General features: G+C 47.7%; 1 protein-coding gene across 1 annotated transcript in view; it reads right to left on the reverse strand.

The window, feature by feature from the left end:
• Window positions 1-657: 657 nt before the first annotated feature.
• Window positions 658-19,141, reverse strand: part of SHISA6 (shisa family member 6) — a 143,894-nt gene continuing 125,410 nt past the window's right edge. The window contains exons 5-6 of the mRNA XM_054278700.1: window positions 8,696-8,848; window positions 658-3,327 (exon numbers count right to left, since the gene is read on the reverse strand). Of these exons, the coding sequence (XP_054134675.1) occupies window positions 2,777-3,327; window positions 8,696-8,848 (704 nt within the window). The 3' untranslated portion in view covers window positions 658-2,776. The remainder of the gene's footprint in view (window positions 3,328-8,695; window positions 8,849-19,141) is intronic.

Consider the following 19,141-nt stretch of genomic DNA (forward strand, 5'->3'; position numbering starts at 1 on the left):
TGTTAGCCACAACAGGAGAAGACACAGAGGTCAAATGGCCCAGCTCAGTATCAGCACGGGCTGCTTGAATGAAAAATATTCCAAATTTGCATCTGGCCCAGCAACTTCATAGCTCACAAATGGAACATTTAGATGAGGACTAGAGCTTGAGACAGACAGCTATGGACATGGAGAGAGAGGAGTGTTCACCTACCCACAGCCTCCCACGTCACCTCTGCTCCAGCTCTGCCACCACAGCTCCTGGAGACTCTACAGTGCACTCTGCTCTCACACAGTGTTCAGATCTCCCTGGCTCTGGCTGGGCCAAGGGAGAATGGAAGAGCCCCAGGACCTCAGCAGGGGCTGCCTCCCCATCAGCCGTGAGAGCTTCTCTTCTCTTCACACGAGTCCCACCCTCAGGCCTGCGGGAAGGTCAGCAGGGCAATGTTTTCACAGGGATTGTCTTCTGGGAGGAGAAATCCAGGGGCTGAGCCGAGGAGCTTGGAGGTAGTCAGGGGAGAGTAGTGTCCATCAAAGGAGGGGACAGGAGGCAAGCTGTGAGCCTGTTCTCTCCCATCCCTCCTGTGCCATGGACTGCCACCCTGATCCACAGACAGTTCTGGTTGTTGCCCAGAGTGATTTTGCCCAAGGCTGCAGGTGTCCTGGAGACTGTTATTTATTTAATTTATTCCCTCCCAGCTCAGTTTCCGTCAAACAAAGCCCCAGTAACCTCTGACTGATGGAGTCCTTCTCAGCACAGTCTCCATCAGATGGGGCAGGATAAAGCTCTGGAAATAGGACCAGCTCCAGGACAGCCTGGGAAGGAGAAAGGCCACCTGGACACCCCCCTGAGGCCCACCTGTGTGTCCCACTGGGGTAAGGACATGCTCCTCCTGCCTGCCCTGCACCAGACAATGCTGGTGCTGCACCAGAGCCTCCACAGGAGACTCAGACCCTCAATCATTGTTTGCTACAGGACTTGGCACAGTTGGGCTGGGAATGTCATTAAGGCCAGGAGGTGGGAGGTATTAGAGGGGAGAGAGGAGGGCACAGCAAGGTTTAGGATGCCTAATGAAGAGTTGTTTAGGAAAAGAGTCAGCGTGGGGACATGGGAGACGAAGAGAAGTGCAAGGGATGTGCTCACAGCCTGAAGTCAGACATCACCTCACCCCGAAGAAGGAGCGTGCCTGCCCTGACCCATGGGGTGTGTGTGCATGTGCTGGGGCCTCGAGGGCACGCTGGGGACAGTGTCCAGCACCCACAGCTCCAGCACCAGCTCTGGCTGGCCTTCAAACCCTCTGAGACCCTTTCCTGGCTGCAGAAGTGTGTTCTGGTGGGAGTCGGTTCTACAGAGCTTGGTAGGAACACAAATCAAAGGGGGGGAAAGAAAATGAAAAGAAAAATCAAACCCAAATCTAACAAAAAAAACAAAGCAAAGCCTAATCTGTCTGGAAAGCCAAAGGTAAAACCCTCTCAAATTCTGGACCCACGAGTCTATGTTTTAAAGATTTTACAAATATACAGTATCTAATTAGCATTATATCAGATATACAACATGCCCATTAATTATAATTATGCTGGATATATAATTTATATGCATGAAATGTAACTGTCTTCATGGTTAGGATTGGGACTCAGTGGAATTGGAATTTGGAAGGTTTTCTTGGGAGGCCATTGCAGGGAGAGAGAACCACGGAAAGTTACCGACCTGCTTTTCGGTAAACAGACACCCTCAGCCTTGTGCCTCTACTAAGGGCTGCAAAAAGATTTGCTACATATGGATTCTAGGCTGTGAATGGGAGGAGAAAATGCTCAGAAACAGGGGAACTGGGCCATGGAAAATGCTATAGGGAAAAGAACTTGTGGGGAGAATTCAGGCTCGGTGAGAGGCATGGCAGCCTCGGTGGGGTCGGGACCTGCCCCAGCACAGGTCAGCAATGTGGAGCTGAACGGGTTCTGCTGCTTCAGGTTCAGCAGTGGCGAGAAGCTGGAGGAAGAGAAACCCTCTTCCTCCTTCCTATTTACATGTTGGAGACACCAAGATACTAGAATGAGTGGAGAAAAGGGTCTAACAAGCGTTTCAGCATATTTGTGCTTATTGAACACGTCAACCCCACTACTTCCTACACTGAGAGAGCAGGCGATTTGTAGGCACTAGTATGTTTTTTTATCTTATGAGTATATTTAGTATAAACTAAAACTTTATTTCTCAGCCAGGCTATTCTTGTCCCTAGATCTGTCAGTCCCGAACGAAAGTCTGCCCTTGAATTTGCTCCAAGGATGACAGAGAACAGATGTGTGGTTGCTGACGGGTGTGGAGCAGCCTGGGGCTGGCCCCAGCAGCCAGGACTTCCCTACTTGCTACAGAAAGGCCAAACATGAGGGCCAAGAACAAGGCCCCTTCCTGCCAGGATTGGTGGGGGGGCTGTATTTCCTCCTCCCTGTCTCAGGCTGCTTCTCCTTGGAGCAACAGAAAAGTCCTGAATTCATGGAAACTATGGGGTAATGCAGGTGAGCCCTTGGAAGGAGCCATCGATTACTATGGCTTTCTTTGACAGAAACTGATGCACGCCAGGAAATTAACTCTGTCATCCCTCACTAGTGTCTGACTGCCGCTTCAGTTCTTCCTGCGTCACTGATGGAGGGGTGGCTTTAAAAACAACGTGGGTGGGACTGCCAGAGAAGTCTTTGCAGACACTGAGTTAGTAGAGGTTATCTTGGCCTATAAGGCCACTGCAGAACGGGGTGCTGTGGCCACCCCAGTCCTTAAGGAGTATCTACAATGCGCTGGGTCGTGTCAAACAGTCACCTCGGTTTTGCTGGCGGTGCGGTAGTGGTGGTGGTGCCCGGGGATGTAATGCAGCTGCTCCACCGTGTTGTGCCGGCGCGAGGCGAAAGCTTGGCGCTTGGCCGAGGTCGGGTTCATACCCAAGGTGTTGTACAAGTTATTTGAGGCACTGGGATGGGAGTGCATTTTTGACATCCTGTAGCGATCCAAGACCGGTGTTGACACAAAGACATCCGTGTGTGACAGTGCCCTGGACATGGACTGCTCGGGGTAGGCCGAGCGCTCCGGGGACAGCAGCGGGTCCTGCGAGTGCAGGCGCTCTGCCGACAGCAGCTGCTCGTCCGACAAGATCCGCTCGTAGGACATGCTAAACTCCTCGGGCATGATCCTCTCCGGGGACAGCACCCTGTCCTGGGACATGGCCCTGATGGGGCGGCGCGGCCTGTCCCGCTGGTTGCCCTGCTGGGACATTTTGATGACGTTGATGGGCAGCGTGCCCCGGGCCGCCAGGTCAGGCAGGTGTCTCCTCCTCATGTAGTACTCGTCAGCCTCTTTGTCAGCTGTGGGGAGGGAAATGAGAGGTTAGAAATGGCAGAGTGCTGGCCCAAGGCCTGGAACTGCCTCCTGGTGACGCCTGAGGGAACATCTGCCTCAGGCACGGACAGCCCTGTGTGGGTGGTGTCACTGAGGGCTTGTGGCACACAGAGGAGTGTGAAATGCGTGGGGACAGTGCAATTCCCTGGGCAGTGCACCCCACACTCCTCCATGTGGAAGCTAGGCCATGGTACCACACAATTCACATGAGTTATGGAGAAATTCCCAAATGTCACCTTCTCAAATTGTCACATTCTTCAAATGTCACCCTGGGAAAGAGCAGGGCAGGTGACACAAGCAGACATCAAAACAGAGATCCCCATTTGAGGACATGCCCATGTCACCTCTGGCCTTAGACATGGCTATTCCCTGGAGCCCATGAGTGACCTCATCACATTTTAATTACCTCATTTAAATATTTGTAAATGTGGTCACAAACCAGGTTTGCTGGTCTCTGAGACACTGAATCACCTGCCTAAGGTTTCATTTCCCATTTTTATAATTGACCTTGGTTGATATGAGAGAATTTATCCCATGGAGCATTTCTTGCTCAGTTTGCTGCTGCTGTATCTTAAGCAATCTCTCTGCTGCTCTGAAATGCAGCACACACCCCCCACACTCCCACTTTCCTTTTTTTGGCTTTGAGAGGAATGCTGTGGGCTCAGAGAGGATGTTGGCTACTGCAGCTGTATCGTGATAGATCACTGGGATCCTACAGCCATCAATCTGTGGGTTTTATTTACCACATTGCCTGGGAGTTAATTGGCTGCTGGTCCCATGAGGCAGAGCTCATGTGGTGGGTGCTGACAACATCCCAGAGCTCTGTTCACAAAACACCAGCTCAGCCAAAGCCTGCACCACTCCAGATCTCTGCTCACAAAACACCAGCTCAGCCAAAGCCTGCACCACCATGTGCTGGGCCTCACCTATTTCCTCATCCCCTGTCCCACACCTTCCCTTCCCCTCCCTGCTGCCAGGCCCCTGTGCAGAGCCCAGATCCCTGAGGAGGTGGGCTTGGTTCCCTCACACCCCGGAGTAGGAGCTGAGAACATCTGTGCCACCAGTGCTGCTGCCAAGCCCTTCCTCCCAGCCCACACAGCCCCGAGGCGTGAGGTCACCCCCAGCTCCCCTGTGCTGCCTTCCTGCCTGTGGGATCTGCTCTCCAGATCTCACACTGTAGCCATGGATCTTTATTTTTCACCACCCAACAGCCCTCAGAAGGATGTCTCACTGCAAATGTCAGGCAGCAGCTCTCCTGGCCTCGAGCTCTCCTGTCTTTAAAATCACCTTCTAGGAAGCCTGAGGAGGTGGGGGAATTCCATATGGCCGCAGGAGCTGGAGGCATTTTTATTCTGTGTTTTGGGGCTGGTTGGAAATGCCAGGCTGGGTGTGCAGAGGCAATGCTGAGGCTGCTGCAGAGTGGGAATGAGGCAATTAGCACCCTGGCACTTGGCCTCTGCTCTGGATGAGAGGAGTTCCACAGGATTTGCCCATGTGACTCTAAATAGATGTAATTAAAGCACAGAACATCCCAAATGGAGATGTGCTTGGATGCTCACACCTGGCTCTGGTAATTGCCAGCAGGAGCTAAACCAGCTTATGTGAGGTTTACAGCTCTGAGGCTGCTGGAGAGGTGGCACAATCAGCTGGAAGGGCTTTGAAGGTGTTCCTTGGACTGAAAATGCAGCATGGGCTACACTTTAAAATGTTTTGTCCATTAGGAGCATTAAAAAATACCTTTTCCTTCCCTCTCCCACCCAGTGACCATTGTACAGCTGCCATAGCTGAACCTTTCAGGGAGCTGATTTAATTTCAAAGGTGTTTCTGAGCTCACTCGGGCCATGCCTCCAGTGATGCTGAGGAGGAGGAAGAACACTTCCAGGTGTGGAAAAGCTGCTCATCTCCATCTCAGAGGAGTCAGAGGAGGAGGAACAGCCGTGTGTCACACCCAGCAAGCTGCTCCAGGCAGCAGCAGACAGACATTTTCCAGGCTGCTGGCTCTGAGAGGGGCGTCAGCCTGAGCCAGGGATGGGGAACAGAGCCTGGCAGGAATGCTGTTGGATTAGGTTCTTTTTTGACTTAGAGATGGGGTAACTGAGAGGAATTTTAAAAACTTTTATTTTATTTTTAGTCTCATGTGAAGGGTGAGACAATGCAGATTTTATAATTCAACCTATCACAATTAGAAGTTAAATATTTCTTAATTACAATACATTATAAGCCTTTCTTGGCCCACCATAATATACTGTAATTTTAAAGTAAATGCCTTAAAGCCAGTCCCCTAAAATTGCCCCTCATGGGTCCTACTTCAACTCATCTTTCACAGTTCTATTTCTTTGAAGTACCCAGTCTTATTTGCAAGGCCACCCTTTGAAACTTGCTTCTAGCTCCATTTCTACAAATGAATTTCTACAAATTCATTTCCCACGTTATGTGCAGCACCACACACATGCCTCGTGCCAAGGGAGAGCACTGGAACCTCAGAATTCTGCACCCAGGGACAGCAAGAAACAAACTCTGGGAGGGCAGAGCAGAGCTCCAGGAGCTGGGAAATGTGGAGGGCTGCCTGCACAGCTGGCGAAACCCAAAGTTTCTCTGGGAGACAAAATCTTGGAACCATAAAATGGTTTGGGTTAGAAGGAATCTAAAAGATGATCCAGCTGAAACCCCGTTCCATGTTTAGGGACACGTTCCAGGCTGATTGATGCCACCCTTTGAAACTTGCTTCTAGCTCCATTTCTACAAATTAATTTCTGAAAATTCATTTCCCACATTATGTGCAGCACCACAGAAGGGAGAGCTCAGCACAGCACTGGAACCTCAGAATTCTGCACCCAGGAACAGCAGAAGAACAAACCCAGCTGTAGGCATGGGAGAGCAGAGCTCCAGGAGCTGGGAAATGTGAAAGGTTGGGTCCACAGCTGGTAAAAACCAAAGTTTCTCTGGGAAACGAAATCTTGGAATCATAAAATGGTTTGGGTTGGAAGGAATCCTAAAGATGATCCAGCTGAAACCCATTCCAGGCTGATTGATGCCACCCTCATGCCACCAGCAGGGACACATCACACCCTGGCACAGCTGGCACTGATCACCCTGCCCTTGTCCTGTCATTGATGCTCACAGGAGAAGGAACATTCACAATTTTAACCAAAATAAAACTCCAGTCCAGTGTGCTTCTCCATCCAGGATGTGCTTAAAATTTATATAAAAAATTAATAAAAACAAATCAAAAAATAATGTCTTAAGAGGATTCCAAAAAAGCAGAAATTGTGAGCAGAGAAAAAGGAATCACTGGTGAATTGCTTGTCAGGATTTTTTTCTTTTTTTTAATCATACTTCTGGATCTTTCCTTGTGTTTTTCAGGCATTTGGAACTGGAATTACTGGAAGTTATGCTTTCTGCAAACTTCCTGGGCTTTTTTAATTGGTTTTGTTGGGATTTTTCTGCCCTTTCTTTCTTGCTTTGGCAGTTTCTAGAACATTACTCAGAGCTGGTCTTGGTCTCACCACACTTCAGGAATGTTTGAGTGCTTCAACTGCCTTGGCCTCAGGCTAAGCTGTTTTGCCCTCAAACAGTTTTTTGGTGGATTTTTTTGTGGTTTTTTTTTTCTCATTTGGAGGGAGATCCCCAAATAAATGCTCTTACACATTCCACCTCAATTCCAGATGCCTCTGCAGACAGGCAGAGCAGAGCTCCTCTGGCACTGGAATTACAGAAATGAGGTTTACAGAAATTCATTTGTGGTGCTCTGGGAAGAGAATGTGGAGCAGAACAGCCAAATTCAGTTTTTCTTCCTTCTTATATATCATGGTGAGAAGAGATGCACGTGTGTGTGCATGTGAGGCCATCACAATAATCCCTCTCCTTCTTTAAAGGTAATTTTCCCCAGCTTTCTTCCTCTGCAGCTCCAGCAGGTTTTCTCTCTGGGCTTGTCTCTCCTTGTTTTAATTGGCTTTAACATTTCCAAGCTGCCCAGTCACTCGTGATGATTCTCCAGCCAGCACCAAGTGGTTTAATATGCCTGAAAACAGGAGCTGCCTCCCTCCCTGACCTTTCTCACTTTGCTGGGAAGAGCAATTCCCTGGAGCCCTGGGCAGGATGGAATTAATCTGGCTGCTCTTGCTCAGCCCCATCCTCACACCCTCCCCTCGCTGCTCATTCCCAGGGCACAGGGGGTGCCAGACCCTCAGAGACCCCCAAAACCCCCAAGGATCCCCCAAATGGGGTTCTGTCCTCTTTGCCCTGAAGGAAGGGCAAGGGAGATAAAAAATCCTGGTCTTTCACCATCTGTCTCTGCTAATTGGAGGAAAACAAGTAATTTTTCCCTGCCTGGCAAGCCAGACAAACAAGAGTTCGAAATATTTGAAATACAGATTTAAAATATATCTATATATAGATATATATTTTTTAATCCATATTTCGAATTTATATATATAAAAACATATATAAATATATATATTTCAATCTATATTAAATATAGATTTATATATATATTTCATATATATGGGTTTATATATATTTATATATAAAAAATTGAAATAGAGATTTATATTTATATTCTATATATATTTCAAAGGTATATATAAAAATATGTATAGATATATATTTATATATATAAATATATCTATATTTCTATCTATATTAAATACATATAAATCTATATTTCAAAATTTTATATATATATAAATTTGATATATAAATTTAAAAATATCTAATGCTTTGTTTCTTGCTCAAATAGAAGTATTTGTTAATGATCTCTTCAGTTACTTTTATATTTTATTTTTTTCTAACTGTGACAGGAAGTTCATTGGGAAGAAACAATTTTAAATTTAAAAAATGAATGCCAAATAAGTAATTTTCAAACTCCAGCTTTTAGATATCACAGTTTTTTGTGTTGCCTTCATACAGAAGAAGAACATTATCTTGCTGGCACTTTGCAAGGGGAAGCTGGGGAGTTGGAGCCACTTTTCCCTTGGCTCTGGAGTAGAGCAGCTGCAGGAAGGTGATTCAGAGATTCTGGAGGTGCTGGGTGTGCTCAGTGCCAGTGGGAGCAGGGAGGGCTGGGCACTGCCAGGGCTGAAACTCCCTGGATGCTCAGGAACAGAGTGAGGCAGTGGGGTTGGATCTGCCAGGTGCTGGGCAGGAGGCTGGGCTGGCACACAGCAATAACCACAGGTACCCTCCCAGAAATGAAATTACCCCCACACCCATCCCTGCTGGGAGTGCCAGCCAAAGGAATCCCCACTGGAGATGCCAACCCAGGAGTGCCCAGCTGCGGGAAGGGGTTATTCCTTACGAACAGAACCAGGGGGAAGCAAAGGAGCTGACACTTACTGAGTCTCTTGAGAGATGAGTATTTATTGGGGTTGGTCTTGACAGCAGACTCGTAGGAGGGCGGGAGGTGGGAGAGGTTCTGGAAGGAGCGGGAGAAGGACAGGTCGTAGGGCTCGGTGGCTGAAGTCAGGATGTTGTTCATTCGTGGCTTGTCTGCAAAAAAAAAAACAGAGAAAGGCAGGTCTGGAGTGTGCCCCGAGGGGATGGAGAGAGGCTGGCTGTGCCCACAGGCTCCAGCAGGGAGCTGAGCTGGAGCTGAGCCTCAGCCACAGGGCATGATTCACACTGGCACCAGCAGATCCAGGAGAAATGGATCCTGTGCTGCTGCTTCCTGTCACACACAGCAGTGATGGGGACAGCAAAATGCTGCCTCACATCCCCTGGGGCTGCCCAGAGGGATGGGCTGGGCTGGCACCCACCCTGGGCATGCAGGGCTGTGCCAGGCAGCATCACTCACCTTCATCCCCCCAGTGTGCCCTCCTCATCCTCAGGGACACAGAACCAGCCTGGGGTTCCTTAACTGGGGCATCATGAACCAGTTCTTTAACTCTTTCACCAGCATCACTCACCTTCACCCCTCAGTGTGCCCTCCTCATCCTCAGGGACACAGAACCAGTCTGGGGGTTCCTTAACTGGGGCTAAGGATGGTCCAGCTGCCCTCTCTGTGTGCCAGAGTCCTCAGGGATGCTCGGAACCTGGAGGCTCTGGGGCTCTGCAAAGCCTCACACCTCCCTGCACCCAGGGCTGGGAGCTGAGCACCTCTGGGCACCTCTTGGGGCACTCAGAGGGCAGGACAAGGTGTTGGGGATGTTCCTGAGGCAGGAAATCCCTATCCTGAGGGGTGCAGGATGCCCATCTACTGATGCTTCTTTTGTTAGTCACTGAGGTTTCCAGGCAGGGTTCCAGTGCCCTCTGTCACCTTTCTCATGCTGAGGGCACTGAGTCCAGATGCTAAAATTGAAGTCCAGACTATCTGCAGGGGTTTGAAACCTTATTCCTTCACTACAAGCTGGAAAATTATCTTTGATCAGCCCAGCCAAGGCACAGGGACCTGTAGAACTGCAGTTACAACCCCGAGATGTTCAGATATTAAAATGGGCAGAGAGGAAAGGATTTAACAAGGCAGGAACTTGAATTTTTGGAAGCAGAGCCAGAACAGAGCAGTGGGCTCTGTCAGACCCCACAGCAGTGATGGGATCAGCAGCTGAGGCAAAAGGTGTTCACTTCAGGTATGCCCTGCAAATGAAATCAGAAGGGTGAATTCTCTGCAGGAGCAGCAGAATGCCCAAGCTTGGGTTCACACATTCCTCTTGTACATCCCTAAAGTGTCCCCATGAAGAGCAATGCATGATCAGGGTGCACTCACCTGCCCCAAGCCCTCTTGCCTCCTCTGCACCAGGGCCTGGTTGAGATAAAAGCTCAGATTCTGCCCAAAGGTTACAGAGCAGCAGGGGAATTTCACCTGGAAAACTGCTGGCTTTGTGAAGTGCCCAAACACTTGCTAACTTCTCCCATTTCCAGGAAAAAAACTCAAAATAAAATCCACCCAGGCAGAGGGCAGACATTTCCCAGACATTTTGCTAGACCTGACTCATATATAAGTGAATCTGCATAAGCAAGAAACATCTGTGAGAGCGAGGCCAGTCCTGCCCTGCTGCCTCTCTGCCATGTGCAGCCCTGCTTGTTGGACAGCAGAACCTTTTCCTCCTCCCTGAATTTTTCATTTCAGTGTGTCCTCGGTGCCCCTGCAGCCTGGAAACGAACCCAGCAGTTCAGGTGAGTGTCTGCTCGGGGATCCAGAGCTGCTGCCACAACTTTTCTCCCACTGGGGCTTCCCCTGGATGTTCCAAACCTCCTGTCAGCCACCCTCAGCACTGCAGTGTCACAGACAGGCTGAGGCAGTCCTGCAATTACAGAATCACTCTCACAGTAATTCTGTAAGAAAGAAAGTAATTCAGTGGTGAAAAATTCCTCCTCCCAATGCAATAACCATAAATCTCATAAATCTCCTCTCCCCTTTCTCCTGCTCCTCTCTGCTCTCCAGGAAGGGGGTTCTGGTGTGGCACAGACCCAAGGGATCTGGAGTGGATCCTCTTAGAGACCAGTATTTCCTTGCTGATGATTTCCATCTATTCTATTTGTGGGGTGCCCTGATGAAGGAAGGAATGTTGCATCGGACTCCATGTTCTCAGAAGGTTAATTCATTATTTTATTATTCTATATTATATTAAAGAATGCTATACTAAACTATACTAAAGAATACAGAAAGGATACTTACAGAAGGATAAAAAGATAATAATGAAAACTCATGATTCTCTCCAACACAGCTGGGCCCTGATTGGCCAATAAGTCAAAAATATTCACATGAAACCAATCAAATAATCTCCTGTTGGTAAAAAATCTCCAAACGCATTCCACATGAGCACAACACAGGAGAAGCAGATGAGATAATTATTGTTTTCAACATTCAATTTTTATATTTTTCTCTGAGGCTTCTCAGCTTCCCAGGAGAGAAATCCTGGGTGAAGGGATTTTTACAGAAAATATGAATGTGACATCCATCCATGTCTAACAGCCTGCTTGCAGGATCAGGGAGCATGTGGCATTCATCAGGGGGCTGGAAACAATTGATTTGATGTTATCCAGCAAACAGAGGCTGGATCAGCACTGAAACCATGTCCCCACTCCTCCTCCTGCTCGTGTGGCAAGGACCCCGGGCTGAGATCTCTTTGCAAATTGCTCAGGCAGAACGTGGAGCTAATCTCCATTTCCATGGGGGTTTGGGCATGCTGCAGTGAGCCCAGGCACAGGCACGGAGCTGTGCTGGGTGCCAGAGCTCAGCATTAATTGACTGCTTGCATGAGGTGTGTGAAATTAAGTGCCACACATTTATCTGATGGGCTGCTGCAGGATCACTTCATCTTCTCACTGCCTTTCCCATCCAGGCACACAGGAACAGGCTGGAATGATTCTGGCAAATGAGAAGTCACCTTGAAATCCACTGCCCATCACTCAGCCAAACAAGGGATAAACTGAAATGACCAAAGCTAATTTCAGATGTCTTTTGCATAATGTAGCTTGAGGGGGAGATCAGAGAACTGAGGTGCTCCAGTAAGGAGAAATATCTCGTGCAATTTATATTCTGAGGCCAGTTCAGCACCAGTTTCTCAGCAGGTTTTCACTCCTGCAATAATATATTTGTTTCTGGTCTCTCTCCTCTTTGTTTGTGGTGCTTGTGGGCTCCTATGGAAGCTGCAGGTCAGAATCAATAATCAGGATGCAAATCAAAGCTCTGCCATTCCCTGCAGAGCAGCTGAGGCTGTGCACTGTGCTCCCCAGCATCCCCATCACCCCAGCTGGAGATTACACTGGAAAATGAGCTCTGTGCATGGCTACTGGGGTTACCTTTAAAGTCAGGATTGGTACTCATTCTCCTCAGCATCTCTGTGCCATTTGGTGCCCATTTTCTGGCACACCATCCCTCCTGGCACAGGAGCTGGCAGAGGAGCAGGCAGGAGGTGAAACTCATCCTTCATTATTCCTGTATATAAAAAGGTCAATCTGAACAACACAGTGATTCTTCCTACGTCTCCTTCTGCCCTTACATTCTGCAAGAATTACCATTTTGTTTTTGTAGTCAAGCTCCCAAAACCTCCCTGCACTGAGGATTTCTTTGTGCCTTATGGACATAATAGTGGAATCACAAAGTATATTTTTTAAAATGTGTTTGGCAATCTTTTTTATATAGTGATTTCAGGAGCAACAAACAGAGCACAGGAACCTCCCCCAGCCTGGGGACAGCCCCGGCTTGGTACAGCCAGTGCAGGGCTGTACAATTCTGATGTACAATTCTGCACAAGGCTGTACAATTCTGATGTACAATTCTGCAGGAATTTCAGCATTTCCCCACCCTGTAGGCAGCCCTGGTTGCACAGGGATGCACAGCCCAGCCCAGAGTTCCCCAGGCTGCTCCACATTGGCACAAGGAGCTCAGGAAGTGAGCAGGGAGCTCTGGGGAGCTCTGAATTCTCCTCCTGCAGCCCCACCAAGCCAGGTGGGTGCATTTCCCCTGCTCACACCTTGCACTGGGCAGGGGAAGGGGCTGCCTGTGCTCCTACCACACCTGATGATGCTTTAGGATTTCAGCTTTTATATTTTTCAAATCCTCTAGTGCATTAGTGTATAACTGTGAACTCCATATAAAGTGTAGTTAACTGCCTTCACATCTTGGTCAGACAGAACAATCCCTCTGGGCCTGAGATCCAAGGACACACCACAGCCTCACACCTAGAAAATTATAAACAAAAGTGAACTGTGGGGAGAAAACTGGGGAATATGACTTCATTAGCTGAAGCTGTATTTGGACAATTAACTCCTGTTATGCAAATAGACCAAAATTACATAAAACTCATGACCATCATCCATCCTGGGTGCAGCCTCTGTGAGGCTTTGGCTGCCCAAGGTGTTTGTCTATGCAAGGCCTTTATTAAACACCCACTTTATCCTCTTGATCTTGCCCAGCCTCTGTTGTAGGCAGCCACCCCAATGTGGTCCAAACAGGACCATGGCTTTGGTGGCAGCACCTGGGTGTCACCTGCAGCCCTGCTGGGCCTGGGGGTGGCACTGAAGGTGGATTCACACAAATTCCCTGCTCTGCTCACTCCTGTGCTCTGTCACCTACCAGGGAAGCACAGCCCCTCTGGGCTGAGGCATAGCTCATTTCTCTGCCAGTGCTTTGCAACCTCTCTACAAGCTCAGGGCTCAGAGAAGCTCCAAGATTTCCAGATTAGACCTGAAGTCTTCTTGTCACATCTTGCTCTGCCCCTCTTGTTGGAACACACTTTCAAAGTGTGTTTACATGAGGCACAAAACCTTTCATGTTCAAGGACGGGAGCAGATGATACCAAAATTAAAAAAAAAAAAAAAAATGTGAGTTGATGGCAAAGTTTTGAACAAAGCTCAAGTGGCAAAAGGGATGTGCTGCAGATTTGCATTTGAGTCTGCACATATGTTGTGTGAATTCTGCAAGACATTCCAACAGATGCCTTTTAAAACATTCACCCAGGGAAAGCAAACAATGTCACCTAGGAGAGGCTGCTCCAAGCCAGCCTTCTGCTGCTCAGCTGCAGCTCAGCAGAGCCCCAGCCCTGTGTCAGAGCCCTCCCTGCTGCCCCAGCCCTGCTCCTGCTCAGCCCTTTGAAGGCTCAGACGCACAGGCTCCGACTCTGACGCAAGTTCTCTCAAAGAGCCCCAAATCTGGTGGCACTGCTGACGTTCTGGAGCCTTCTGTGCTAGGGCTCAGGGCTGCCAGGCCATGCTGGAGTGACACGCTGTCAGGGCAGGTGAATAAACTGATGTGTGCAGAGTCAGAATGTATGAGATGCGCCCTCAGTGTTTGTGTTTTCACACTCCTGTTTGCTCGTGTTACAAACGCTGTTATTAATAGTGCTTTGCATTTCTCATGACTAATCTCCGGGAGGGTTCTACATTTCGAGGTCAGATCCTCTGTGGTGGAAATCGGAGCTCTCCAGCGAGTAGCTGCCCTCATTTAGGAGAGCTGGAGGATTTCAAACAGAGCCAGTGTTAAACCCTGTGTCTGTCAGGATGGCTCCAGCAATGGGCCTGGCTGAGAACTGAGCAGCAGCCTGGAGGAGTGTGAAAAATGCATGCATTTTATGATTGTTTTTTTGCAAATATTCCAATGAATATTATATGTGTTGTGTTAGAAGGTAATGCTGTATTAATTCTCTTAAGCAGTGTGTTAAATACGGTTTTAGGTTATAACATAATGTTAAAATAGAAGCTATGTTACGTAGGACACTTTTCTTTAAAGAAAGGACTCGCACTGAGATAGCAGCCACAGAACACCTGAATCTTTCAGAGAAAAAGAATTTATTGCCCCATTATCAGAAGAAACGAACTTCTTCCCGCCTTGAAGGCGCTGTTAGGATTCAGAGGAAGAAGTTGACACTGACCAGACAGAATCCTGTGTTTGAATGGAATTTATGCATCATGTATGAGGTGCATGAATATGCTACAGGCTGTTGGTTTTAAGGGTTAATCCTCTATTAATGTGTGTCCTTTTTCGGGCTTGTGCTGCCCATAAAAAGGTACCCGGATGTCTGTAACTCTTTGTCTCTATTGTCTCATATTGTCCTAATTCAAATTGTCCAAATTATTATTACTCTAATTGTATTTTTATAACCATTTTATTACTATTAAACTTTTAAAATTTTAAAAAACATGTGATTGGCGTTTTTCACAAGGAGGAGGGTGCAGAGGGAGGGGATGCAGCACACAGTGACACTGGGTGTGACAGTGACACCCCTGAGTGCTGTCACCCAGGGGAATCAGCATGGGAAAACCCCTGAGCACACAGAGCTTCACTGAGCACTGCACCCCACAGCTGGGCTGAGGGAGAAACGCTGGAATTAAAATGAAAGGGAGAGATGAAAACTGCACAGAGCAGTCAGAGCAAGGGGTCTGCTCACCCTGGAGTGTGCTGACCTTGCAGGGGTGCAGATAAAACTCCTGGCTCTGGCACCAAGCCTGTGCAGAGCTGGGGCTGGGAGCCCTTCCTGCAGGGTTTGAGACACTGAAAACTGGTACCCAGCTCTGCAAGGGCCAGGGCAGGGCAGGGAGAGGGATTTTGGAATGGTTGGAATGGTTTGGTTTGGTTTGGTTTGGTTTGGTTTGGTTTGGCTCAGAAACAAAAAGGAAAGGAAAGGACCATAAAGTCCCCTCAATCCCACCCCTGCCATGGCAGGGACACCTCCCACTGTCCCAGGCTGCCCCAAGCCCTGCCCAGCCTGGCCTTGGACACTGCCAGGGATTCCAGAATTAAAGTCAGGATTTGATCTGAGACCTTGGAAAAGGCTCCCAAACTCAGGTGACAGAAGGGAGAATGTGGATTTGGAGTTTAAAGCAGAGACAGGTAAAGCTAAGTAAAGGAAAGTTTAGACTTTTGGAGTTTAGGATATAAAAACATCATTACAGAGACAAACAAGGAGTTTAGAATGCAGCACTGTGGGTTTGTGTGCCATAACAAGATTGGCTAAGAAAGCTTACACTGCAGCACGAGTCCATAAGACAAAATATTTAAAGATTGGGTCAAAACCATAAATATCCTTGTTAGCAGGGTTTTATTGGTCAATAAATCCTTCAAAAGGTCTTGTAACTAAGAGTCTTGAGACCTTCTGAGCCAAGCTGTGAGGATGCGAGCCAAACTCACCCTTCCTGCCTATGTGGAAGATAAGAAAATAAACCTCATCATCAAAACCACCTCAGAGGTCCCATCTCAAATTCCTTCCAAAATCCCCCCCAAGTGAATTATCAACCTCCCACTGCCATTCCAGCCCTGCCCAGGGTCAGGACACCCAGGTCTGCCTTTTCTCTGGGTTTTATGCTGCACATCTGATAAGCTTCTCCTTTCCCCCCATATATTTCTGCTGGGGATAAAGATAATTTAAACAGTCCTTAATTGTTATGATTTTGTAAACAGTGTCTTAAACACAATAGACACAAAACTCTCAACAAACTGCTGGAGGAGATGTGACAGAATGGGGAATCATTTTCATATCTTCTGGGATTGCCCCAAATTGAAGCTTCTGGTCTGATGTTAGAAAATTGATGCAAAGATTTTTTCAGCAATATATCCCCCAAAGCCCTATTAGTGTGTGGGAAGGAAGATGCCCTGGATTTCTGAAATGAAGAAAAGAGAAAGAAGGAGGAAAAGAAAAGGATGGAAAAGAAAGAAACCAGAGAAGAGGGAAAAAAGAGGGAATAAAGGGAAGGAAGGATTCCAGGAAGGAAGGAAGGGAAAACCACACTCCTACATGAGTCCATATAGAGGAAAATGCTAAAAGCCCACACAAGTACAGCTATAAAATGAAATTTGCCTCCCTCAAAGCAATCCCAGGCACCATCCATGGAAAAACACTTGGCCACATTAAAAAAAACCTTGAAGTAATTGGCTGCTCATGGTGCTTTACCAAGTATTTTTTGAGATGATTGTCAAATGCAATTAACTGACATAAAAGTTGTGATATGAACTTCATTCTAACCATATTATTTGGAAATGTGCTTAGTATTTATAAAGATGCAAAAAAAAATGTTTATTAGGTGCTCTTTAGGTTAGGATAATTATATATGCACTAAATATAATGAGATGAAACTTCAGTAGCAGTAAAAAATAAAGCAATAATCTGCACAGAAACTGAGCCCAGGCAGTCAATGTATTTCTGTTATAGCTGATGCTCAGTTCTCTTTTGTGCCCCCAGCTCGGTTTTTTCCTTCATATTTTAATGTTTTTATGGGGGAAATCATTTTATGTGCTTATTTTGTGTGAAGGCTGAATATCTAAGCAAGATAAGTTAATGTATCAAAAGATTTAGCTGCATTTCATATGTAAAATTTGGTTGTGCTTAGAGCCTAATACTTGCTCCCTCCCACTCACATTTTACATACAAATCACTACATTTCCTAAAACTGCTGTACAGTTCTTCATTTGCTGCTCAAATCTGCAGCTGAGGTAGAAATAAAGTCTGGAGTTAAGGAAATCCACATGAAAATTTAGTTTTCAGTGGAATTGAGGTCTAAATGCTGTCACTGAGAGTAGAATTTCAGCTGATGTTTCTAAAGGGCTGTAGGAGCCTCTGGAATGGGACATTTGGTGTCCTGTGGGGGGAATTTGGGGCAGGAATAATCCAGCAGCAGGGATTTCTGGCAGATGTGGGATGCTCAGAGCCTCAAGCACAGCAAAACTGAAATCCTGCGATTGCAGCCCCTGGGCTGGGCTGGGGGAGTCTGGAACAGAGGAGCCCCAGGATGGGATGGACCCTAAAGCTGATCCAGTGCCAGACAGAAGGGGGAAGAGAAGGATGGAAAAGAAAGAAAAGAGAGAAAAGGTAAAAATGAGGGGAGGCAGGGAGGCAGGGAGGCAGGAAGGAAGGAAGGAAGGAAGGAAGGAAGGAAGGAAGGAAGGAAGGAAGGAAGGAAGGAAGGAAGGACATGGGCAGGGACACCTCCCAGGGTTTCCAAGCCCCATCCAAGCTGGCCTTGGACCCTTTCTGTGACTCAGCTGCCTGTGGTCACTTCTGATCCCGCTGGGAATTGTCCTCCCCAGGATATCACAATTCCCAGCACTCCTTCCAGCCCTCTGTGCCATCCTGCAAGCTCTTCTGATGTCTTACTTGAAAAGCCCAAATATATTTTCAGACTCTCCAGGCAATGGCTCAGCAGCAGCAGCACACATGGATGGAAGGAACAAAAGCAGCCCTGGCCATCTGGATAACTCAGAGAGAGATGTACCTCTGAATCACACCCTCATTTGTAGTCAGCTCATCCCAGTCCCTCACAACAACCAAATTATTAAGGCACAGGAAGCACAAGGAATCCAAGACCATCAGTGGATCTGCCTTCAGTTTTTTTGTCTCTTAAGAACATAAAAAAGCAAAGCATCTGTTAGGAGCAGAGGGAAGTGGAATTGTTTTGTCACATTCCCTGGAGTGCTTGGATGCAGTGGGACCCTGGTGCTGCATTAAAGCTCCTGGGCAGGTCAAGGGCAGCTCCAAACCCAGCAGGGGCTGGATTTTAAGAATGACTACCAAGACCAAAGAGAAGACAGCACAATTTCAACCCTATTTCTCCATTTTCTTCTCTTTTTTTTCCCCCTCAGGAAGGTAAAAAAGTAAACAGAATAAGCAGTCAGGAACATTGGAGGCTGTCAGTTCAGGCTCAATAAATACTGCTGTGGCACTGATGAGTTCAAAGCTGACACTCTTCCTCCTGGAGTGTTTGCAAGACAGAAAATGAAGTCCTAATAGCACAGGCTTACCATGGAAGCAATTTTTAGGCTGAAGAGATGCCTGCCTCCTCTGGGAAGGAGAAACCCCCAGGGTTTTAGGGGATCTTTCCAAGGGCAATTGTTCTCCCACCCTCCTTAGCAGCAGGGAGATTTCTGTATGTGAGCACAACTTGCAATAAATCAGCTCCAGAACAGTCAGGATGAGGTTTCAGAATTCAAAACAAACACCAGGACAGAAAGAGTAACAAATACAGAGATTCAGAGCTGCCAGGAGTGACAGAGATGAGATTTACTGGGAGCTTAGAGCAGGAGGAATGGATCCCATTCCAAAGGCACAGAGGGCAGGGAGGGACACGGACAGGACTGAAACAAGGCAGCAGAAGAGGGAGGAGAGAAGAGGGGACCAATCTGAGGGACTGAGGGATCAGTCAGAGCTTGGTCTGGTGGCACAGACACTGGGGAACAGGGTTTGGGTGCCAGGGGCTGGATGGAGCCAGGGGATGCCAGGGTTGGGCTGGCTCCAAGGGAAGGGGGACACAGCCCAGGCTCCTCTGCTGCTCAGGGAAACCCAAAGGAGGGGACAGAAGGGCTGGGGGACAGGGCTGAGCAGAGAGAGGCCATGGAGGGAGCAAAGAAACATC

This window comes from Melozone crissalis, unplaced genomic scaffold (assembly GCF_028551555.1).
Source record: "Melozone crissalis strain CALT ecotype California unplaced genomic scaffold, PUWL_Pcris_2 ptg000026l_1, whole genome shotgun sequence".
NCBI lineage: Eukaryota > Metazoa > Chordata > Aves > Passeriformes > Passerellidae > Melozone > Melozone crissalis.